Source organism: Meles meles, chromosome 12 (genome assembly GCF_922984935.1).
Source record: "Meles meles chromosome 12, mMelMel3.1 paternal haplotype, whole genome shotgun sequence".
Lineage (NCBI taxonomy): Eukaryota > Metazoa > Chordata > Mammalia > Carnivora > Mustelidae > Meles > Meles meles.
In genome coordinates this window covers 5,942,320-5,966,492 of record NC_060077.1, presented here as the reverse complement: position 1 = coordinate 5,966,492, position 24,173 = coordinate 5,942,320, and the positions used below count along the sequence as shown (strand labels likewise).

General features: G+C 46.6%; 1 protein-coding gene across 1 annotated transcript; it reads left to right on the top strand.

The window, feature by feature from the left end:
* Nucleotides 1–11,661: 11,661 nt before the first annotated feature.
* PEBP1 (phosphatidylethanolamine binding protein 1) lies at nucleotides 11,662–16,577 on the top strand. Its single transcript, XM_046025967.1, has 4 exons — nucleotides 11,662–11,898; nucleotides 13,015–13,124; nucleotides 13,832–13,932; nucleotides 15,594–16,577. The coding sequence occupies exons 1-4, from the start codon at nucleotides 11,764–11,766 to the stop codon at nucleotides 15,809–15,811; spliced, it is 564 nt and encodes a 187-aa protein (XP_045881923.1). The 5' UTR covers nucleotides 11,662–11,763; the 3' UTR covers nucleotides 15,812–16,577.
* The last annotated feature ends 7,596 nt before the right edge of the window (nucleotides 16,578–24,173 follow it).

Below are 24,173 nucleotides of genomic sequence, written 5' to 3'. Positions count from 1 at the left end.
TGATAGCAAAACAGATGAAGATGAATATACATATTTCTGTGAATCTGACATTTGCCCTTCTGGGACTGTGACTCAACCAAAGAGAAATCGTCGGGGCCCCTTTTGTTCCCTATTCTCTCTGTTCCCATTCCTTGGACTCCTGAACAGCGAAAACCAACTCAAATGAGTCGGGGAAGTAAAAATAAACTCTAGGCCCGTGTGTTTTAATAAATACAGGTTTTTTAAAAAGATTTTATTTATTTATTTGACAGAGAGAGTCACAGTGAGAGAGGAAACACAAGCAGAGGGAGAGGGAGAAGCAGGCCTCCTGCTGAGCAGGAAGCCGGATGTGGGGCTCGATCCCATGACCCTGGGATCATGACCTAAGCCAAAGGCAGACACTTAACAGCTGAGCCACCCAGGCGCCCCATAAATATAGTTTCTTAATTTCTGGAGCATGCAGAACATTCTAGTAAGCTCATAAAATTTTGATAAGTAGAGAAGGAGTCTAATAAGGTGACTGATATCATCATATGTAATTAGCATGAGATGTGGACTCACTCAAGGCACTTGCCGAAACAGAGCTTACACATTGGTTCGTCCTGAGCTGGTTAATCTCCATGAGAGTGAACGTTACTCATTCGCTCCTTGCAGAGGACATTGCTTGCTTTTCTTGTCCCAATTCTCTTCTTTCTGGCATCATTTGGAGAGCTGCCCCCAACCCTAAGAAAACATGATTGGGATGGATCTATAGGGGTGGGTGAGGACCCAGGCGTGGCAGAGGTGAGCTGATGAGCCACCTCTCATTCAAGAGGAGTCGTCCCTGGATGCTGCTGGAGGTGTCGAGCAACGGGAGCCTTCTTCCGGCTGGGGTTGCCCGCCTAAACGAATGTGAGCCTGAAGCCGTCGGCGGCTATTACCGGTTATCTATCGCTGTGCCACAAATGACCTCAAACTTTGTGGTGTAAAACAATACATTTCTTATCTTACAGTTTCTGTAGCTCAGGGAGGGGCTGGGCGTGCCAGAGCTGAGGGCTGCGAGTCAGGGTCTCTCAAGCTGTCAGATGTGGTTGGGTCTCATTGTCAGGAGCCGCGTCAGGCTCACAGAGAGTTCTGGTATAGAAAGCATCCAACCTCTTATCTAAGGGTGATGGTAGAAACAAGAGGCTGAACCCAGTGAATGCACCTTGTCTCCCTGTTGCATTTTCCCCCATGGAATGGCACAGGGCAATCAGCACAGATGTGGGGGGTCATCTTGCTGTTGAAAGGACCCCGAAGACAGGCTCCGGTGGTTTTCTGGATCCTAGAGTTTGGTGGCGGGGGAGGGTGGTGCAGAGGACGAGGGCGCAGGAGTGGCGTGGAAAATCACTGGTACTGAGACAGAGTGGGGGACGTGTCTTCAAGGTCCTGTCCTCCCTCCAGGAGGCTTCCTTGATGCAGGCAGCTGGAGAAGGATCTCTGCCCAAGACCTCAGATAAGAGACCCGGGAGTAAAGTTGCCAGGGCTCGGAATACAAATGCATGTAAGAGCATGAGTGGTCAGAGGGGTATGAGTCCTTGATGCTTCTCCCTTCAGAGCCTGCCATGTGCCTGCTATGCCCGAGGGTTGGTGTGGGGAGGACAGCTTTCCTCTCTGAGCCCTGCCAGGTCCAAAGCCATTGCCACTCATTGCCTCTGGCAGGCCTGGTATGTCCCACATAGGTTTTGAACCAGGAACTGGACACTCCATTCATCAGAAGCCTTGACTGGGGAATCAGCGGCTTCCAACTTCTCTTGGTGGACGTTGGTAGGATTCAGTTCCTTGTGGGGCTATTGGATGGAGGACCTCAGAGTCTCACTGGCTGTTGGCCAGAGGCTTCCTTCAGTTCCTTGCCTATGCCTTTCCACGTGGCAGCTTATTGCATGAAAGGCTGCAAGCTGAGAAGGTTGTAGAGTGTGTGCGCTAGCAAGCCCTAAATCACAATCTCCTGTAACCTAATCCCAGAAGTGACATTCCATGGGCCTTGCTGTATGCTATTCGCTAAAATTGGGTTACTCAAGGGGAAGGGATTATCCAAGGCCATGAATACCAGGCGGTGGGATCACCAGGGCTTTCTTAGAAGCTGCTGCCGCAGTGGCTTTCCGGCAACATAAAGGGAAGGTCTACTTGAGATTGAAACCAGCTCAGAGGCAGACGAAGCTGAGAAGGAGGAGGGAGACAGATACTTACGGCACCACTTACACCCCTGGATCCAGACCCTTCTGAAGCCAACCACCCACTGGCGTCCCAAGGACCCAAACTAATCACCTTTTTTTTTTTTTTTTTTTTTAAGATTCTGGTTTACATTGGGTTTTAGTCACTTGAAATCGAAAGAATCCTGATTAACATAAAAAAAGTTTCGGAAAAAAAAAAAAAGTTTCGGGACGCCTGGGTGGCTCAGTGGGTTAAACCACTGCCTTCGGCTCAGGTCATGATCTCAGGGTCCTAGGATCGAGCCCCTCATCAGGCTTTCTGCTCAGCAGGGAGCCTGCTTCCTCCTCTCTCTCTGCCTGCCTCTCTGTCTACTTGTGATCTCTCTCTGTCAAATAAATAAAATCTTAAAAAAAAAAAAAAAAAGGTTGGCCAGATTCTTGGGGTTTCATGGTATAGAGAGGTGCCAAGGTCACGTCAAGGACAAGGTGTTTGGTGAAAGGATGCTGGTGGCGTGGCCCCCACCTGGAGCGCTGATGTGGAGGAGGTCAGTTCTGCTGGTCAGAGGTCTCTGTCTCTCCAGGTGCCTGTTTCTCTCTGTGACTGTTGTTTTCACACTGCCAATGGGCCATTTCTCCTCTATTCTATATAAATGTTGACACAAACTCCCCAGTGCCTCTGATTTTCAGCCTGGGCAAGACTCTCCGTGCCCCCTATGCACTCTCTCCGCATCTTCTCCTTTTTGTATCAGCTCTTGACATGTACACCTGCCTGTTTCTCCTGATAGACCAGGGCAGATTCTAGACGGTGGATCTGATTGGTCCTGGCCATCGGGGGAGCACTTGCTGGGTCCGTTTCATAGGTGGTTTGACAAGTCTGTGGATTGGTTGTCAGATGGATGGCAGTGGACTCCTGAGGGCTTCCTAGGGAGCTGTAGGCTTGGCAGGCACAAAGACACAAAGCAAGCCATTTTTCACGAAGGTGGTAAAGATTCCAGTTTGAATAATCGCTAATTTGATAGCGCTAAAGTCTGAATGAATGAGGCTTCACTGAGTTTCAGCACGATTTGGGAGAACTGGTTTCTATTTCTAGCCCCCCCCTTTTTTAAAAAAGATTTTATTTATTTATTTGACAGACAGAAATCAAAAGTAGGCAGAGAGGCAGGCAGAGAGAGACAGAGGAGGAAGCAGGCTCCCTGTTGAGCAGAGAGCGCAACGCAGGGCTCGATCCCAGGACCCTGAGATCATGACCTGAGCCAAAGGCCGAGGCTTTAACCTGCTGAGCCACCCAGGCGCCCCTTCTAGCTTCTTTTTGATGAGGAGATCATCCGCATTAACTAAGAACTCTTTTTCTGTTGCAAGTGAACAACCCCCAATTTAAACAGGCACAGGTCCAAGATGGAATTCGCTGGCTCATGTATCTGCAAAGTCCAAGGGTAGCTCTTGCTTCATGCTTGGCTCCATCCAGAGGTCAAACAGAGTCAATGTCATCATGTCATGATGACTCTCTCTCTCTCTCAGAGCCACCTTCCACTGTGTTGGCTCATTCTCAAGCAGCCTCTTCTGTCTTCTGTCAGGGATAGGTGATCTCCTGCAGCCAGGCTGACATGCCTTCTCTTCAGCAGCTTGGGCTGGAAGAGAGATTCCCTCTTCCCGGTGGTCCAACCCAAGGTCCCCAAACGGAGTCTCATTGGCCTGACTTGGTCACCTATGCATCCCTCCCCGAGCCCACAGCCAGGCCAGAGGCATGCAGTGCTTTGACTGAGCAGTCTCCGGTCACGTGACTGTCCCTGAAGCCCCACCTAAACCACACGCACTGAGAGTAACAGCGGAGTCTACGGCCATACCACCCTGAACGCGCCGATCTCGTCTGATCTCGGAAGCTAAGCAGGGTCGGGCCTGGTTAGTACTTGGATGGGAGAGTAACAGCGGAGTGGTTCCTCAAAAGAAAAGTGGGGAGCTACTCCTTGAAAGAGAAACGGATGCTGGCAAAACACCACTAGGGTCTATACCTTAATCTGCTCATTTCTGTTTCCTAGTCTCTTAAAGCATGTGCTGTTTGGGGGGTAACCCTGCAAACAACCTCTGAGCCTACTGACACATTTGCAGGTGATCTCCTATAACATAAACTTAACCACTTTGTTATTTTTTTTAAGATTTTATTTATTTGACAGAGAGATCATAAGTAGGCAGAGAGGCAGGCAGAGAGAGAGGGGGAAGCAGGCTCTGCGCGGAGCAGAGAGTCCAAAGCGGGGCTCGATCCCAGGACCCTGAGACCATGACCTGAGCCAAAGGCAGAGGCTTAACCCACTGAGCCACCCAGGCGCCCCACTTTTTTTTTTTTTTTTTGAGAGAGAAAGGGAGAAGGTGGTTTGGGGGGGGGAGGGGCAGAGGGAGAGAGAGAGAATCTTAAGCAGGCTCCATGCTCAGGGCAGAGCCCGAGGTGGTTCTCAATCTCACGACCCTGAGATCATGACCTGAACTGAAATCAAGAGTCGGAGGCTCGACTTGCTGAGCCACCCAGGCGCCCCTACCGTCCTGACCGCTTTTAAGCACAGCTCTGTGTCATTAAATACACTCGTATTGTTCTGCAACTACGGGCACCGTCCGTCTCCAGACAGTTTTCATCAGGCAAAACTGAAACTATACTGATTAAACAATTCCCCATTCCCTCTCCTTCCCCGTCCTCCACCCCTGGGCAGCACCACTCTACCTTCTGTATCTAGGAATTTGACTACTTTCGCTATTTCGTGTAAGTGGAATCTTAACGTATTTGTCCTTTTGTGACGGACTCATTTCACTTGGGATAATGTCCCCAGGTTTCATCCATGTTGTGGTGTGTGACAGGGTTTCCTTTTTTTTTTTTTAAAGATTTATTTATTTACCTGCGAGAGAGAGAGAGAGAGAGAGAGAGAAAGAGAGAGAACAGAGCAGGGAGGAGCAGAGGGAGAGGGAGAGAGGAACACCAGTGGACTCCAGGATCAGCGTGGAGCCTGACTCGGGTCTTGATCTCATGACACTACCTGAGCCCAAACCGAGAGTCAGGGATTAACTGACTGTATTACCCAGGCAGCCCCGGGGTTTCCTTCTGCTAAAAGGCTGAATTCTGTGTACGGACAGACCACATTTTGTTTATCCGTTCGTCCATCAGTGGACACTTGGGGTGCTTTGACCTCTCGGGTATGGTGAATAACACTGCTTTGACTATGTTGTGCAAATAATCTCTTTGAGATTTTGCTTTCCATTCCTTTGGGTATGAGTATATACCTTTGGGTATATACTCAAAAGTCAGATTGCTGGATCTTGATAATTCTATCTTAAATTTTTTGAGGAAAGAGAATTTGCTTGCTTTTAAAATTAATTTTCGCATCTTTTCCTGAAGGTCTTTTATGCAGAAGATGCCAGTGAGAACAGAAAGGGTGTTTTAAAATGCGTGGAGGGCGCCTGGGTGACTCAGTCCGTAGAGGGTGTGGTCTTGATCTCAGGGTTGTAAGTTCATGTCCCACATTGCATATAGAGATTTCATAAAAATACAATCTTTTAGGGGCGCCTGGGTGGCTCAGTCGTTAAGCGTCTGCCTTCAGCTCAGGTCATGGTCCCAGTGTCCTGGGATTGAGCCCCTCATCGGGCTGCTTGCTCCGCGGAAAGCCTGCTTCTCCCTCTCTCACTCCCCCTGCTTGTGTTCCCTCTCTCGCTGTGCCTGTCTCTCTGACAAATAAATAAATAAAATCTTTTTAAAAAATTACAATCTTTTAAAAAATAGAATAAAATGCTTTGAAATTCTCATTGCAGTAAAGCAAACATTTCAATATATAAAAAAAAAAAACCTAACGAGGGGAATCCTGGAGACCAAGATCCTGGTCAATTTCCAGAACAGTGTCTTGGTCCAGGTTCCATGGCCAACGGCCAGTTCCTGGGTCCCCTGGAGTCACAATTCCAAATCAAGCATGGCCTCAACAATGGTTTCTAAACCGTGGCCACAGGACAGAGCTTTTTTTTTTTTTTTTTTTTTTTTTTTTTGTCTGGGCCGCTCTGGTGAAACGCTTTCTCTAATAGAAGCATGAGTAGCAACACTGGAACAGAGCCATTCCACCAAATAACCACATCAGGGAATTTCCTCCCCTCACTCCACAAACAAAAACAACCTGTGGTTTTTCAGACTCATTCATTTGAGTCGACCCAAGGGCAGCACGTACAGGAGCTCCCTGTCTAGACACACACACACACAGACAAGTTAGAATCCAGAAAGGCAAGTATGTAGTGGGTGTGTGTCAATTAATAGAACATTTCTCATTCTCTTCTTTCTTTTTAAAAAATTGCTTTCTCCACTTCCTTTAATCCATGAACAGTGCTCTGAGGAATCAGCCCTTTGGGTATGTGCCGTGTGCCAGGAGCCTCCCCGCTCCCCCAGGGCTGGGTTTTTAATCTGAATTTCTAGGGCACTTCTCGGTTTCTGGGTGAAAATGAGGCTTTGTGTAGGCATTTTCAGGAGCACTTGGTTCCCCCCGCCCCCCTGCTCTGGGGGATGATCCTCTCCGGTGCCTGCCTCTCTGCCCAGACCTGCTCCCGAATCTGCAGGCCATTCCCCACAGACCAGATGGTTCTCTTAGCTGGATGTCGGCCTTTTTGGCAAGTCCCCGAAATTTCTGAATTTCTTGCGCTTCACTTTCCTCAGCTGTCAAATGAGGGGGAAAATGAGAAAGAGCGTCAACGTCTACCAACAAACACGTGATTAAATAATCCACAACAGTGTGGTATTGGACAGCTATATTTAAAAAACAAACAAACCAGTTTTTGAAATGTATTTACTATCAGAAAATATTCAAAATAAAATATTCAATGAGAGGTAATGCGGAATTATGCATGCATTCTTAGGTAGGTCATATGCTCTACCGATATTGTCAAGACCATGAATATAAAACTTTGTGGAGATGGAAACATTTGAAATAAATGACAGGGTAAACCTGGTTGATCACTACGTTCCCTTTCCACTTAAAAATCAGCCAGTCACGGAGGCCCTACCCAGTTTGGGACGTGGTATCTCACACTTAGAATGTCAATGTTCGATGACCCACTTTTAGGATTTTATCCTCGAGAGAAAACAATCAGCCAAATAAGTGTCTTGAAGGTACATGCAAAAGGATAAGAATTACAGAGATCTTTCTAGAGCATTGAAGTGAGATCACCTTACATGTTCCCAAAGGGGGCTTTGTGTTTACAAACAAGGGATAATTCAAACAATAGAATTCTGTGCAGCTATTAAAATTTTGCTGTATTGGGACGCCTGGGTGGCTCATTCTCTTAAGAGTCCAGCTCTTGGTTTTGGCTCAGGTCATCATCTCAGGGTCCTGAGATTGAGCCCCCTGTTGGGGAATCTGGGGGGGATTCTCTCCCTCTCGCTCTTTCTTTGCTCCTCCCCTTGCTCATGCTTTCTCTCTCTTAAAGTAAATAAATAAATAAAATCCTTTAAAAATGTTGCTGGAGGGGCACCTGGATGACTCAGTGGGTTAAAGCCTCTGCCTTCGGCTCGGGTCATGATCTCAGGGTCCTGGGATCAAGCCCCGCATTGGGTTCTCTGCTCAGCGGGGATCCTGCTTCCCCCCCGCCCCCCGCCTGCCTCTCTGCCTACTTGCGCTCTCTGTCTGTCAAATAAAAAAATAAAATCTTAAAAAAAAGGTTGCTGTATTTATTTATAGACGTGACTGGAGAAAATGAACAGAGGCAAATCACACAACAGTATGTTTGCCATATTGAATCATACCTTCATATATGCATATTGATATTTGTATACATAGAAAGAAGCCTCACGGGGGGTGCCTGGGCGGCTCAGTGGGTTTGGTGATTTTGGCTCAGGTGATGATCTCAGGGTTGTGGGATCAAGGTCTGCATCATCAGGCTCTGCACTGGGCATGGGGCCTACTTGAGATTCCCTCCCCTGCTCTCCCTCTCTTAAAAAAAGAAAAGAAAAGAAAAGAAAAGAAAAGAAAAGAAAGAAGTCTGGAAGGAAATACAGCAAGATGTCCATTGCTTTGGGCAGTAGGATTACTAATGGACTTTACTTAATTAATTTTGTTTATTTATGAATTTTATATAATTAACCTTAATAAAGTAATAGATTCCTCCTTGGACACGCCAGGCTGTATGTGAAGCACATTATAGGAGTTTCATTTGACCCTCACAATGATCATTTCAGGGATGTTGGTAAACCCAGTTTAGAGAGGGAGAAACTGAGGCTTGGTGAGTATAAGTCATAGGCTAATGAGTTTCCTGTGGCTACTACTACAAGTGACACAAACTCAGTAGCTTATGACAACACAGATTTATTAATTATTATTTTTTAAGATTTTATTTGTTTGAGAGACAGAAAGAGAGAGAAGGAGGGAGAGCATGGGCATGGGGGAGGGGCAGAGGGAGAGGGAGAAACAGACTCCCCGTTGAGCAGGGAGACTGACTCAGGGTTCGATCCCAGGACCCCGGGATCACTACCTGAGCTGAAGGTGGACACTTAACCGACTTAGCCACCCAGGTGCCCCTGACAATACAGACTTATTATCTTACTGTTCTATACAGTAGAAGTCTGAGGTCTCGCGAGCTAAAATCAAGGTGTCAGCACGGCTATGTTCATTCTGGAGGCTCTAGGGGAGAATCTGGTTCCTTGCCTTCTCTAGCTTCTAGAGGCCACCCGGACTCCTTGACTCATGGCCCCTTCCTCCATCTTCAGAGCCAGCAATGGCTGGTAGTCTTTCTCACATGACATCACTCTGCTTTTGACAATCCTGCCTTCCTCCTCCCATGGAGGGACCTTTGAAAATATCTTGGGCTCCCCCTCCTCCAGATAATCCAGATAATCTCCCAATTTTAAGGGCATCTGATTAGCAACCTTAATTCTATCTGCAACCATAATTTCCCTTTGCCATGCAATATTCACAGACTCTGGGGTTAGGATGTGGGCAGCTTTGAGAGGCCATTCTGCCTCTCACCCAGAAGGTTTCACAGGTACTGGGTGAGGGACTTGGAATATGAACTTATTCTGTTTCCCATATCCATCCCCTTAGATTATGCTATGTGACCAATTAGTTGTATATTGAAGAAAATTTTAAACTTTGTATAGGTTAAAAAAAATAGAAGGGTATTCCCTTTCCTTTCTCTTTAGCCTTATTCAGACTTATTGCTACACCATCCATCTGCCCCTACCTAAATGCCCCACTCCAGCAAAACCCATCTGCCCACTGTTCCAAAACCCCAAACTCACTTCCACTTCAGCTTGTCCTCGCACTGTCTATTAAACCTGGGAGCTTCACTCTTGGTCATCTGAGAAGTTGTGCAAAGAATTTATTAGGGGAAACGGCCGTGCAAATAAGCGAGAGGGAGTCAAGAAAGGCTGGGAGAGCCATCTGACCCTCAGAGCAGGTGACAGGGAAGGAAGCGTCTACCCAAGGTCCAGTTTCAAGGAAAGCAGGCAAGCCGGTCCTGACTACAGAGGGGCCCCAGTCTCCCGGCTCTGCTTTAGCACCTCTGCAGAGCTCAGTCATTCCCTGGGCGCAAGCCTGCCAGAGCACAGCAGGTGGGACCCTGGCCAAATTCTCTCCCAGCACTCAGAGCTGACAGGCACATTCTCATGTCTGCCAAGTGGGGTCTTGGCGACACCTTTCCTAGAGGAGGCTTTCTGGACTCCAGGTCGTGACCGTGTTACCTTTATGCCCTCCCTGCACTCCCAGCTAGAGTGTGCCTAAGGGCTTTGTGTCTGGCCTTTGTTTTCAGCCAGGCAGGCTTTCACTGGGTTTTGTCACTTACACCTTCCTACGCCTCAGTTTATATATCTGTGGAATGGGGTAACAGCAGTGCCTCCCACACTGGGTTGGAGTGAGGATGAAACGAGATGTGGAGTTTCAAGGCCTTCCTTGGGTCAGGGCCTGGCACAAGGCAGTGGTGATGGTTAGTAAATGGTAGACATCCTTCCTGGAGTACTCTTTGGCCTAGCATGTCCCTAATAAAATGTGCCTGAAAATATCTACCAAGTTTTTAATATACGTGTATGAAGATGCTCATTTCCTCAATATTGGAAGAAGGGAAAAACCAACAAAGAGCATGAATGTCCAACGTCGGTAGCATTGTTGAATAAGCTGTGGTGCACCTGCAACAGAAGCCCTTGAAATAATGATCTATTTTCGATATAGATATTCTGTAATGGTAGAGTTTAGTTGTTGTTTTTTCCCAGAGAGGGAGAAGGGTGGGGGAGCAGAGGGAGAGAGAGGTTTTGTTTTGTTTTTTAAGATCTTATTTATTTGACACAGAGAGAGACAGAGATCACAAGTAGGTAGGGAGGCAGGCAGAGAGAGAGAGAGGGAAGCAGGCTCCCTGGGGAGCAGAGAGCCCAATGTGGGACTCGATCCCAGGACCCTGAGATCATGAGCTGAGCCAAAGGCAAAGGCTTAACCCACTGAACCACCCAGACGCCCCTAAGAGAAAGAATCTCAAGCAGGCTCCACATCCAGCACCAGCCTGACGACAGGCTTGATCTCAGGACCCTGAGATTCTATCCTCACCTGAAACCAAGAGTCCAAAGCTTAACCAATTGAGCCACCCAGGCTCCCCTATGATGGTAGAGTTTAATGCAATTGTTTAAGTGAATAAACAGAAAGAAATTGCTTATTGATGTCCAAGTAGTGGAATAGAGATGATTGTTTACCTCTTTGAGGTTTTTTCCCTCCTAATTATCTACAATGAATTTGTATTACCACTAAGAAAACAAAGGGATTTTTTAATTTCCTGGGCAGGGGCAGTTATCATTGTCAATGGCTGTCCTAAGGTCAAACAGGGTAAGGACTATTAAATAGTACCCATTATATTTAGTAAAAAGAAAGTATTAGCTGCCCCCGCGGGAGCAGTTTTGGCAGAGGCAGAGCCCCTTGTCAGCAAAACAGGAATAATAATTATAGCTTAAAAATTTAATATTAAAAAAAAAATCACTTCCTGGAATCTTGTTTGCACTAACTGGGGACAGAGAGATCAGATATATGTCCAAATATAGTTGTCCGTTGAGAAAAATGCTCAAAATTTCCACCGCACGTCCTCTCAAGCGGCAGTTACCAAAACAGTGAGCATGCGCCAAAGTACAGGGAGGGGAGGGCAATCAGGCTCGCGTTAAAGAAGTGGGGGAAAGGCAAGGCCTTACCATTTCTGCATTTAAAAAGTAAAGAAGTAAAGAATCATGCAAAGTGTTTAAAAAAAAAGAATAAGAAATGCAAAGCTAGCTTAAGTGCATTTATTGAAACAATGGTCTTGCAAACCGAGCCACAGTTCCCCGGGACAATGCAGCCCCACGTAGCACGCACGCTCAGCACAAAAAGACAGGCAAAAACGACTGCATTGATCTGGAAGCGCGAGACGCCCCGCGCTACCGGTTTTGACCAATTAGAGAGCAGGGTGGGCCTGGCCTGGCCTATGACTGGAGGATCGGGGCGAGGCGGGGCTGCGGCTCCGACGCGTGCGCCTCCCCAGCCGCTGGTCCCGCGCCTCCTCTGGCTGGTTTGCAGACTGCTGCGAGTTGGCTGCGGTCGACTGTTCGCAGTCTGCAGAGACTTCTTCCCGGTTGTGTTCCCAGCTCGGCTCCGCAATGCCGGTGGACCTCAGCAAGTGGTCCGGGCCTTTGAGCCTGCAGGAAGTGGACGAGCGGCCGCAGCATCCGCTGCAGGTCAAATACACCGGGACAGAGATCGACGAGCTGGGCAAAGTGCTGACGCCCACCCAGGTACCCAAGGGCGTTGCGGGTGCAGCCGCTCCAGGTTTGGAGGCTGGCGGAGAGGGGGAGGGTGTTCCGGCCTCTGTGCGCCCGGTGCTCCGAGGGAAGGTGGTCGCGGTGCCCACGCCGCAGGCTTGGGGACACCTGCGGCCACCGGGAACCCTGCACGTGGCGGGCAGGGCTCGGCCTGCAGGAGAAAGTGATCTACTTTCCCGCGGCTTCAAGGCGTAGGCTGGGGCCTAGACCCAGAAACAGTCTGGGCCGCGGGCACGGGGGCGGGGGCGGTGCCTGAGGAGTAGTGGGCCGTGGCCACCGCTTGGGCCCCAGACCTCTCCTAGGGTCTCGGGACTTTAGGCCCCAGTTTGGGGAGCAAAAGCCCCACCCGAGGGCATGTGACGCATTATGTAACCGGTGACCAGCATCGCCCAGCGATTCCTCCTTTTGTCTTAGCGCGCAAGAGCATGAAGGCGTCCAAAGGTAGGCGCGTTCTGCAGCTGGAAGGCTGGAAGGCAACGGCCTTGTTCTACCGTTTGGCCTGCGAGCAGATCGGGGCCTGGATACCCGAAGTGGGGGAACTGGAGTGCCCCACACTTGGCAGTTGTTGGTCGTGAAGCTCCGGGGCAGCGGTGTGAATAAATTGCTCCGACAGTTTATTGTTGTGGATGTTTAGATACGGAGTGACCCTTTTGAAGCCTCTGTTTGCCCAGACTCACTGTCCAGTCCGGCAATTTTCTGTGCGCAAAGTATCCAAGTAATTCAGATTTCACTTTAGCAGGCCCCAGCTAAGCTGCTGGTCACCAGATCTAGACACTCCACACCATATGAGGTTGTAGTTCAGAGGACTCCGTCAGCTCCAGGGTAGAAATCCTGACCCCACGTCTTTCTGTTAATCACATGCTAGGACACCAGTCCTATAGTGTCTTTTGGAGTAAAATAAATAATGTGTATTAAATGTAAGCTCCTGGCTCTTAGCAGAGTCCATACACTTTAGCTTTTATTAATAATTTACTGTGTTTTACCTTTGAGGAACCTGAAATCAAAGAGTGTTGGCTTCTTCAGCATTTCTGAATTTTTTTTTTTTTCCATTTCTGACTTTTTTAACAACAAAGTGGTTGCTTCCTACAGGTTAAGAACCGGCCCACCAGTATTGCATGGGATGGCGCTGATCCTGGTAAACTCTACACCTTGGCCATGACAGATCCAGATGCTCCCAGCAGGAAGGACCCCAAGTACAGGCAAGTTGGGGAAAGATTGGCAACACGAGGTCATCCAAACAGGACCTGATGCTTCTGGCACTGTGTACGTACGTCCCTTGCTGGACATGCTGTGCCGGGAGGATGGACACCAGTTTGGGATGCTCACACACACACACTTAAGCCAGAGTGTACATTTCCTACCCCTTTAGTCCCTAGAGCAGGAGTCTAGAAACTATAGCTGAGAGCCCCATCTGCCCGACACCTGTTTTTGTATGGCCCCACGAGTAAGAACGGTTTTCACATTTTTAAATGACTGAAATAGAAAGAATCATACTTTGTAACATGTGAAAATCCTATGACATTCAAATTTCAGTGTTCATAAATGAAGTTTTGTCGGGACACAGCATGAGAACTTCCTTACATCTTGTCTGTGGCTCCTTTCACGCTGTAGCTGCAGAGTTGAATAGTGGCAGAGACCATGTGAACTACAAAGCCTAAAACGTTTTACTGCCTGGCCCTTTGCAGAAAAGTTTGCAGATAACTCCCGAGAGACTCAGAGGGTGGGAGGGAGGCACCCGGTGCTCTCTTCTGCAGACCAGTGGGGTTTGTGCTGGCCAAGGAAGCAGGACTGTCTCCTTCATTGCCACAGCCTGGTCTGGAGCATGTGCTTCGAGTACATTTGCTGGCTGTGTGTGAGTGTGTGCTTAACTTCTGCGCCGCTGACTCCTCCGTGTTCCTCGTCTCAGGGAATGGCACCATTTTCTGGTGGTCAACATGAAGGGCAATGACATCAGCAGTGGCACAGTCCTCTCCGACTATGTCGGCTCTGGGCCTCCCAAGGGCACAGGTCAGTAAAGGCTGCTTCGTCAGGGAGGTGGGGGGGCGGGCAATGGGTGCACATTAGGATTGGCCCAAGGGCTGCAAATTTTAGTCCGGGTTCCCCGAGATCCCTTAGCCTAGTGGAGCTTCCTGGCAGTGCAGTCTGCGAGGCAGTTGCTTGCCGGAGACATTGAGACCTGGAGCAGCAGTAGCTTCGGGTGGCCAGAACCTGGGGTCCTGGTCAGGGGGACCCTCCGTTAGTTTTTTTGCCTCTCAGCTGCTAGGCCTTTCTATGCAGGGCAGTCGGTGAGAGGATTCCGAGGAAGCAGTGTTGCAGAAAGCTTGGACCAACTTCCTGGGGAGGCGGTGGGGGTGGTGACTGGACGCATTTAACATAATCAGTTCTGTATTCAGTCTTTGCCCCGTGGGATCTTTGAGTTTCCAGTTCCCATGAAAGAGCTCAGAAATGATCACAGTTTCCTCAATAAATATAAAAAACTGGCTTCTTGATTTCTTTATAGCCCCTTTCGAAAATCTAGGGTGGTATCATCCTGAAAAGATTTGGAAGGCTTTAAGAAGTATAGCAAAGATATATGCATGTTCTGCATACAGAGGGGGAGAATACTGTACTGAAAGTCTGAGTGGGACAAGCGAACAGTGGGAGATGCGCTGCTCATGCTTGTTGTGCATTACAGGCTGCTTTCATCTGCTGGGACAAAGTAGTCGCCGTAGGGGGACACCTTGTCAGGCCCTGTTAGTCTGAGCAGGTTCAGGAAGGTCCCTGACCAGAACAGTTGGCCATAGATCTGTAGATCCCGAAGCTTCAGATGGCCTCAGGCCCTCTCACGAGTTCACAAGAGGAAGGTGAAGGTACATCTTTCCCAGGGATCTGTTAAGTTCTCTAGGGCAGTTACACAATTAGGCACTTTAATTATGGGAAGTACACATGAGAATAAAGCAGGTCTCTCAAGTAGGACCTGTGTTCTCATTAACAAAAAAAAGCCTCAGCGACTGACTTTTTATCCCCCTTTTGCTTTTAAAAAATATTCTTTTAGTATAATTTGCCTATAGTAAAATGCCTAAATCCTCATTGTTTTCGTCCATGGAAACTGAGTGACAGATGAAGGTGACCACGTAAGCGACTTTGAAAAGCAGATGTTTTTCAGCATCTTTGCTACTTAGTCGATTCGAGTGAGTTTTACCAGGCACGAGGTAGGGTAGGTTCTGGGTCAATGAGCAAACACTGTTGCTTTTTGGAGTTCTCTTTCTAATGAGGAGACTAAACTGAAAAGGTAAACTTTGAGGGAAGTGTTACTGTCCCAAGTGAAAGGGGTATGGAGATGCGGGTGGTGGAAAATGACTAGCGGTCGGGGCCCAGGGGAGATGGGCTGGGAGCCCAGAGAGGATGAATGAAGGGCAAATGAAGAGGATGAATGAAGAGGTGATGGGGTGAGCGAGGGCCTTCGAGGCTGTAAAGGTGGGTGTGGACTTGACCCCAGTTACAGTGGGAAGCCACTGGGGGGTTGTCAGCAGGTGAGTGATCGGACTCCTTCCACCTCTGTGGGTCCTCAGTGCCCCTCTTGTAAACGGGGTGGCTGGGGCCCTCCAAGTTGGCACTTCCATGAACACGGGGGACGTCTCCGTTTGCGTGGCCTAACTTCGTGTACATCTTCCTGCCTCTCCCTCCAGGCCTTCACCGCTATGTCTGGCTGGTTTACGAGCAGCACGGGCCACTGAAGTGTGATGAGCCCATCCTCAGCAACCGATCGGGAGACCACCGTGGCAAATTCAAAGTGGCATCTTTCCGCAAAAAGTACGAGCTTGGGCCCCCAGTAGCTGGCACGTGTTACCAGGCGGAATGGGATGACTATGTGCCCAAACTCTATGAGCAGCTCTCTGGGAAGTAGGGGAATGCCAGGACGTAGAAACCATCCTGGAAATCTCAAGCAGTGTTCTCAAGTTCAGTGATGCATGTAGATTTCTCTGCTTCCCCGTTCCCATTCTCACAGGTGAGGCCTGAGCAATCAGGTCGTGGTTTAGAGTGACCTTTCCTTCTGCCTGTCCTTTATAATTCTAGAGGGCCACACTGCCCATTTATGTTTTGATCAAATTGGAACTCCATTTTGGGGGATATTTTGGTACTGTGTTGGGGTCATCAAATTGTTACTGTAAGAATAGCAATCCAGAATTTCAAGAAATAAAAATTGAGGTAAAAAGACCAGGTCTTTGGTAATAGAGCAGAGTGTCAAAGAATTTAAGGTAAAAAAAAACAAACAAAAGATTGATTGCCTCTGCCTTTGCGAGCCTGAGTCCGGAATTGTGCATGATGGCCCTTCTGGGTCGTGTTTTCATGGCTGTGTTTCTCACCAAGACAGCCAGAGGCTCGTATGTCCTCTAATCCCCAACGTGGTACATCTCAGACTGTTTACTAGGGGTCAGTGTTCTGCTCTGGCTCCTCGGAAGAACAGTACTGGAACAAGCAATAGGAAGTGTGGCTTTGCGGTTAAGGCACAGCCATCTAGATTGCTGCAGGGCTGGGTGAGGGGTTATCAGAACCCCGAGGTCTGTGTCTGTTGAACTGGCCTGGAAAAGCCGATCTGGAGTTGCGCAATATTGTGTTAATTCTGCTGTTTGCTTATAGTTGAATAAAAATAAAAACATTGTGTGGATGAACAAGGTCTCCAGGTATTTTGCCCTTTTTGGGAATGGGGCCTCATAAATGTGGGAAGTCAAGAGACAACCTCAAAGGGTGAGTAGCCCCTTTCCCTGACTGGGATTGATTCAGGGACCATAGAGAGGATCCACGCCTGGACATGGGCCATCAGACTCCAGCAGGAATAACCATTCCAGCTGGAGGGTTTGGGAAAAAAAAACAACCCACAAAGTTTTAGGCCAGCTCCTTTGCAGAAAAAGTACCTTTGCTTTTCACAAGTGGTCCTTTTCCACCTGAGCATGAAACCAGTGGGAAACCTCCCCACTGGGTGGTGTTGCGTGGAGGAACAATGACTTGGAACATGACTTAGAGAGGCTACACCTCTCCCTGTCCTGACCTACAGCCCACATAGAATCCACACCCAAAAGGCGCAAGGGTAGGTGGGGGAGATCACAACTGACCCTTCAACCGTATGGGGAATAGAGGCGCGGACTGCCCTGTGCAGTTGAAAATCTGTGTATGACTTTTCATTCTCCCAAAACTGAGTTGCTAATAGCCTACTGTTGACTTGGAAGCCTTCCCAATAACACATAGTTAACCCATTTTGTGTTACATGTACTCTATGCTGTATCCTTACAATGAAGTAAGCTAGAGAAAAGGAAATGTCATTAAGGAGGAGAAAAGACATTTACAGCCCTGTACAGAAAAAAAGTCCACATGTAAGTGGACCCGCGCAGTGGAAATCCCTGCTGTTCAAGGGTCAGCTGTACTTTCACACCCTTTGATGTACCAAAAAAGAAAGGAAAGGAGGTATTTGAAGGGTCGCATCACTGACCTGGTTTGTGTCGGAGAAGGGATCATGGTGGGGCCTGGCGGGTGCTAATTAAGCAAGGCCGGGTCTTTTCCCCACCTTTCATTGTAGTTGCTTCTCCGGAGACACTGTTGGAAATGTTGCTTTGTGTAATCTCTATGGGCGGGTGGTGGTAGAGAGCAATTATTTTCTAACTTCAGGGTTTTAAAATTCAATTTTTAAATAATTTGCAAAACAAAAGTATATAAAGAAAACTATCCCACTGGCTATTTTTTTATTTTTATAACTTTTTTTTTTTTAAAGATTTTACTTATTTGACAGGCAGAGATCACAAGTAGGCAGAGAGGCAGGCAGAGAGAGAGGGGGAAGCAGGCTTCCTGTGAAGCAGAGAGCCCGATGCGGGGCTCGATCCCAGGACCCTGAGACCATGACCTGAGCCAGAGGCAGAGGCTTAACCCACTGAGCCACCCAGGCGCCCCTATAACTTTTTTTTAAAAGTAGGTTCCATGCCCAGTTTGAACTCAAGAGTCGCATATTCTGCCTTCTGAGCCAGCCAGGTGTCCCCTACCCTGTTGCCTCTTTTTTTTTTTTAAAGGTTTTATTAGAGAGAGAGGGAGAGCGCAAGCAGGGGGAGCAACAGGCAGAGGGAGAAGCAGGCTCTTCCCCGAGCAAGGAGCCTGATGTGGGACTCGATCTCGGAACCTTGAGATCAGGACCTGAGTTAAAGGCAGACGCTTAAGCGACTGAACCAACCAGGTGTCCTTACCATGTTGACTTTAAAGGAAGAAGCAATGCATGCCTGTGGTTAGACAAGGTACACAGCCCAGGAACCAGTGCCTTCCACTTTGACTTTTCTGGCTCTTTAGTAGCGGTTTGAAAGAAGACACAGGGCACCTGGGTTGTTCAGCTGTTAAGCAGCTGCCTTCCACCCAAGTCATGATCCCAGGGGCCTGGGACTAAGCCCCACATTGGGCTCCCTGCTTGGCGGGAAGCCTGCTTCTCCCTCTACCACTCCCCCTGCCTGTGTTCCATCTCTCTCTCTTCAAATAAATAAAATCTTAAAAAAAGAAAAGACACAAACATGAATATCCACATAAGCATATATCTGGCATAGATCTACATATTTCTTCCTTAAAAATTACGGTCTTGCTGTACACACCAGGTTTGCACAGCGTATCTTGAGTTAACAGGGCCCTACAATTCATATCGTCATTTTGAACAAATACTCTATTTTCCAGATGTTTCATAATTAACCAGTCTAGTCCCCTACTGTGATTAGATTATATGTATACATGCTTCTGCAAAGTAATTTCCTGGAGTAAAATTGTAGCATTGAAAAATCAGATCAAAGGGTATATACATATTCAATCCTGATACTGACAAACCACCCTCCAAAAAGATTACATGGTCATATTCAAGTCCATGGTTATGAAAGTATCTATCTCCCCATACCCTTAAGCAGTTTTTTCAAACTCTAAACATTCTGACAATTTGAAATTTATGTGTACTTAAAATCTTTCACTCTTTTTTCTATGAACTGTTTTCTTTGAGACTTGTCTGCTGACCACAGCACTTTGTCAGTCATAAAGACTGGAAAATCAATGAGGAATTATGATCGTATGTTAGTTTTCTGGTCTAAAACAGGCATAGACTCAAAAATGATTCAGAAAAAAGGTCAACAACCCAACCAAAATAGGTGAAATGTATATGTAAGAAGTTCACACGAAAAGAATACATAGGAGGAACTATATTAGGAGGCATAGAAGCAAGGGGATAGCCTGTCTCACCTATTAAACTTGGAAGTGGGGCACCTGGGTGGCTCAGTGGGTTAAAGCCTCTGTCTTCCGCTCAGGTCATGATCTCAGGGTCCTGGGATCGAGCCCCTCATCGGGCTCTCTGCTCGGCAGGGAGCCTGCTTCCCCCTCTCTGCCTGCCTCTCTGCCTACTTGTGATCTCGGTCTGTCAAATAAATAAATACTTTAAAAATAAAGAAATCAACTTGTAAGGTGAGGGGAATTGGCCCCAGGGCATCTAGTTGGGAAGTGGGTGATCCAGATTCCCAAGCTTATACATGGCGGCCCATGGCCTACATCCTCTCCTGGGTCTGGGAGCAAAGGACTTCTGTTCTTAAACTGGTGCTAAGTCAACGGCCTCAGCATCCACTTAAAACCTGTGAGCTGTTTGAGTTGTTCTGGGATGTAGTCCAGATCCTTAAATGGCCTATGGATAGGCTCTATATGATGTGACCCCCATCTGCCTCCAGCTTCCTGTGGTTGTCTTCTCATTAAGCCCCAAACTTGCTGGCTGCTTCTCAGTTCCTTGACAAGCCAGATTTGTCCTTTACGAATACTGCCTGGAATCTTCCTCTTCCATGTTCTCTGACCCTTTCTCCCTTAACTGACCTTAAGGGCATCCTGACGAGCCTGGGTTCTCCTGCACCATTCCGTTGTAATTTGTTGTTGTTGTTGTTGTTGGCTGTCAGGAGCCTCGGTTTTAATTTTAGTTAAAATAGTGTTGTTTTTTTTTTTTATAAACATATAATGTATTTTTATCCCCGGGGTACAGGTCTGTGAATCGCCAGGTTTACACACTTCACAGCACTCACCATAGCACATACCCTCCCCAATGTCCATAACCCCATCCCCCTCTCCCAACCCCCCTCCCCCCAACAACCCCCCGTTTGTTTTGTGAGATTAAGAGTCACTTACGGTTTGTCTCCCTCCCAATTCCATCTTGTCATTCCGTTGTAATATTAACCACTGTAATTTTAAAATCTGTAAACTTGGGTCATTTTTTTGTTTAAATGTTTATCTTCTCCCTTAGACTGGATCCTTTTTGAAGGCAAGGAGAAGCAGTGTCCTGCTCAGTATCCCCAGCACTGGACATAAGAAATCTAATGACCATCAGTTGAATGAATCGTTGTAAAGAGGTTCTTATGTTTAGGGAGAATGGACATCTTTAGATCCATAGACCATACCATAAAGTTCCTTCTCCCTTTCCCCAAATATATACTTCTCACACACAATTAAGTTTTTACAGAGCTCTCTAAAGCCCATTCATCAGCTCCCTAATTCTGATGGCCACAGACATCAGAAAGCTGGTGTTCGTCTGGTGTCCCCTCCACTCAGGAATCTGTATCTTTCAGATTATAATTATTTTTAAAGGTTTTGTTTATTTTAGAGCAGGGCTGGCTGCCAAGGAGGGCAAAGGGAGAGGGAAAGTATCTCCAGCAGACTCTGTGCTGAGCGCAGAGCCCCACGTGGGGCTCAGTCTCACGACCCTGAGATCATTACCTGAGCTGAAACCAAAAATTGGGACTGAGCCATCCAGGCACCCCTGTAATTAATTTTTTTTAAACATTTAAAATTATATCTTCTTGACATTCCTTTACTCATGAATATCTTTTATCTTTGATAATACTCTTAGTTTTGAAGTCTATTTTAGTTGATAGACCTCTTATACCTATTTGCATGGCACTTCCCCCCCCCCATTCATTTTCTTTGAATTTATGTTTTTATTTAGTTTGTCTCTTATAGGCAGCAAATAGTCCTTTTTAAAAACTCACTCTGTCTGTAAATATTTAATGTAATTATCCCTATGGTGGATTTAGGTCTACCATTTTTTAAAAAAAGATTTTATTTATTTATTTGATAGACAGAGATCACAAGTAGGCAGAGAGGCAGGCAGAGAGAGAGGGGGAAGCAGGCTCCCTGCTAAGCAGAGAGCCCGATTCAGGGCTCGATCCCAGGACCCTGAGATCATGACCTGAGCCACAGGCAGAGGCTTAACCCACTGAGCCACCCAGGTGCCCCTAGGTCTACCATTTTATGTTTTATGTTCGCTCCTCTTTTTCTATCTGTATTTTCCCTTTCCTACCTTTTGGATTATTTGAATATCTAATTTATCTGTTGGGTTTTTGGCTATTACACCTCTTTTGGTTTTCTTTTTGGTAATTACTCTAGGAGTTACAAAATATATAACTAATCTCTCAGCGTCTGCTTAGAAGAATGGTAAATTCTTCATGTAAAATGTAGAAACGTGGTAACCATACGGGGTCCTTTAGCCCCCAACCTTTGTTATAGTTGTCATCTGGCTTGTATTTAGATACATCAAAACCCTCCCCAATGGCATAATTTTTGCTTTCCATGAAAAATATACTTCAATATATTTTAAAGAATATAGGAGAGGAAAAGTTTTTTTATATTTATCTAGGTATATGCCATTTGTTGCTCTTCCTTCATTCCCAGAGATCCAAGTTTCCTTCTGGTATCATTTCCCTTCAATATGAGGAACTTCCTTTAGCATTTCTTGTAGAATAGGTCTCTGACAGTAAATTCACTTAATTTTTCTTCATCTGAGGATGCTTTATTTCACCTCATTCCTTTGCATACGTGGCTTTTCCGTAATCCACCTGCTCTTACGTTTTTCGGTGTCCTCAAGTAGTTGCTTTTGCATTTGGTCTAGTTTTTAGCTGTAATCAGTGGGAAAGACTTATATGCCACTAGGCCAAGCTAGGGAAAAAAAATGTATTTTTTATGTCATCATTTCCATGGCAAAATACATTACTAAATTAAAATCATAAGGGGATATGGAGTTCTTACATGGGCATGTTTCCAGATGCCCCAGAATATGCTTTTTCAACAGATAATAATTGCAGATGGTGATAAATTCAAGAAATAAATTTTTTCACTCAATTAGATACGACTGGTAAGCGTTCTCTGATATCTCCTATGACTGTAATTGTCTCGGTTGCTGTGAACTCCTGGTAGTGCCCACACTTGCATTGTCATGGCTTGTCTACCGTTGGTTAACTCAGTCCCTCGATTTACTTGTTTCAGTGGAGATTGAAACCATGAGCTCCAGCGGAGTAGTGGCCCCATCCATCCTATTTACTCCTACACCTCCCTGGCACACAGTAGCTGCTCAATAAATATTTCTGGAATGAATAAGCAAAACTATGCTGATATGGCACTTCAGATTCCTCCTCACCCTTCCCTCTTTCCTTATAGCACTTGGAACCACGTAAAACCACTTACTGTTTATAATTATTAAGTCGTCATCTCCCTCCTACCCCAATGTCAGCTCCAGTAGGGCAAGGGTTTTTACTTAAGATATATGGATGCATCTTAAGCACCTGGCATTGCACCAGATTTAGAAGGTACCCACTGAGTGAGTAGTTACAAATGAAACATAAGCAGCCCTTACCAACACATACGACAAACCTGCAGTAAATCTTTCCTTTTTAAACTCAGGGGAGATTAGCATGTGCCAGAAGAATAAAGGACACAGGCTCTTGGCTGCTGTCCTAGTACCTCTTTTGAACCTACTCTTTCGCTGCCATTCTGGTTCCTGTCTACTCTCACTGCCTCCTCACGCAGGTGCTAGGAGTTGGAAGCCCGTCTGTGGCAGGTGTTAGGAGCAGGGACACCCGTTCCTCCTTTCTGGTAACTCTACCTTGGGGTACATCACTAACAAACTTGTGGATGGGGCATTTTCCCAAAGATCACTATCTATAACCTCACAGAAATAAAGCCTTTTTACAAGCCAGTTAGATGTTTTCCACTGCAGAGAGAAATGAAACAAACTATAGGAACATTTTCTACCTTATTGATGACTTAATGTCCTTCTGAGTGACCGTGTGACCTCTGCTTAGGAGTGTGGGTTCTGAAATCAGACTGATCTTGATTCAGACTTCACTGCCACTCCTACCCTGGTCTGAGCTTATTTCCTTATCTGTAAAATGCTTAATGTAGTGTCCCATCAAATGGTAAGCATAACCACGCAGAATCTTTTTTCGTGATCTGTTTCTCGTGGACAACTAGGAGTATTCTTTCCAGTCCTTTCCAGTGTTATTTTCAGATGTACCTAATATAGAAACTTCAGTGAACTAAGCTGCTTAGGAAACTTGATAATTATTTTGATAATTATTCTGTTCGTATTTTATAATCTTTTGAGTGTATCTTCCTGCTTTAGTCTGTCACAGTGAACGTGACTGGTCCTATTCATCTATGATGACTGAACATTCTGTAAGATACAGGAATGATTTTTAGGTCATCATGCTAAAGACAAATTTTCAACATCCAGGACTTAGAACCCTAAAAATAGGAGATCTTACTGAAATTGTCTTGACCCCCAAACTATCTTAGAAGTTACATATTTGGGGCGTCTGGGTGGCTCAGTTGGTTAAGCGACTGCCTTCGGCTCAGGTCATGATCCTGGAGTCCCAGGATTGAGTCCCACATTGCGCTCCCTGCTTAGCAGGGAGTCTGCTTCTCCCCCTGACCTCTCTCCTCTCATGCTCTCTCTCAAATAAATAAAATCTTTAAGAAAAAAAAAAAGCTACATATTTTACTACCTCACTGTTATGCACATAAAATTATTCTAATAAAAGCAGAATATGAGGGGATCTGCCATACAGTGGGACCATTTCAAATACTTGGCCATAATCTCTCTTTAATAGCTTGCTTTTCTGTAAGAGTGTGTAACTTCTTAAAACAGCATGTGCCTATGACTGGCACATTGGGGTGTGTGTGTGTGTGTGTGTGTGTGTATGCGCGTGCACACGCATGGACATGGGCCATTTTCTAAAGGGCAAACAGGTGCAACTGACCACTTCAAACAATGGGACATTATCTTCAGACTTGTAGAAGAACTTGCAAGACACAGATTTACCTGAAAATCTCGGACGGCTCTTCTGGGAGCATCCAGGGCTGTGGAGGATGGTTTCTGGAGGGCAGGTCTCCCTCTGAATTATGAGCTGGTGAACCTAGAAGGGAAACTTCCTGCAACAATAACACAGCAAGGC

What these genes read in the sequence shown, in the direction of transcription:
- PEBP1 (XM_046025967.1), top strand. Translation starts at nt 11,764, where the DNA reads ATGCCGGTGGACCTCAGCAAGTGGTCCGGGCCTTTGAGCCTGCAGGAA. An exon ending in AGGAAGGACCCCAAGTACAG is followed by an intron (nt 13,125 to 13,831) that starts GCAAGTTGGGGA and finishes TCCTCGTCTCAG; the next exon opens with GGAATGGCACCATTTTCTGG. An exon ending in TGGGCCTCCCAAGGGCACAG is followed by an intron (nt 13,933 to 15,593) that starts GTCAGTAAAGGC and finishes CTCTCCCTCCAG; the next exon opens with GCCTTCACCGCTATGTCTGG.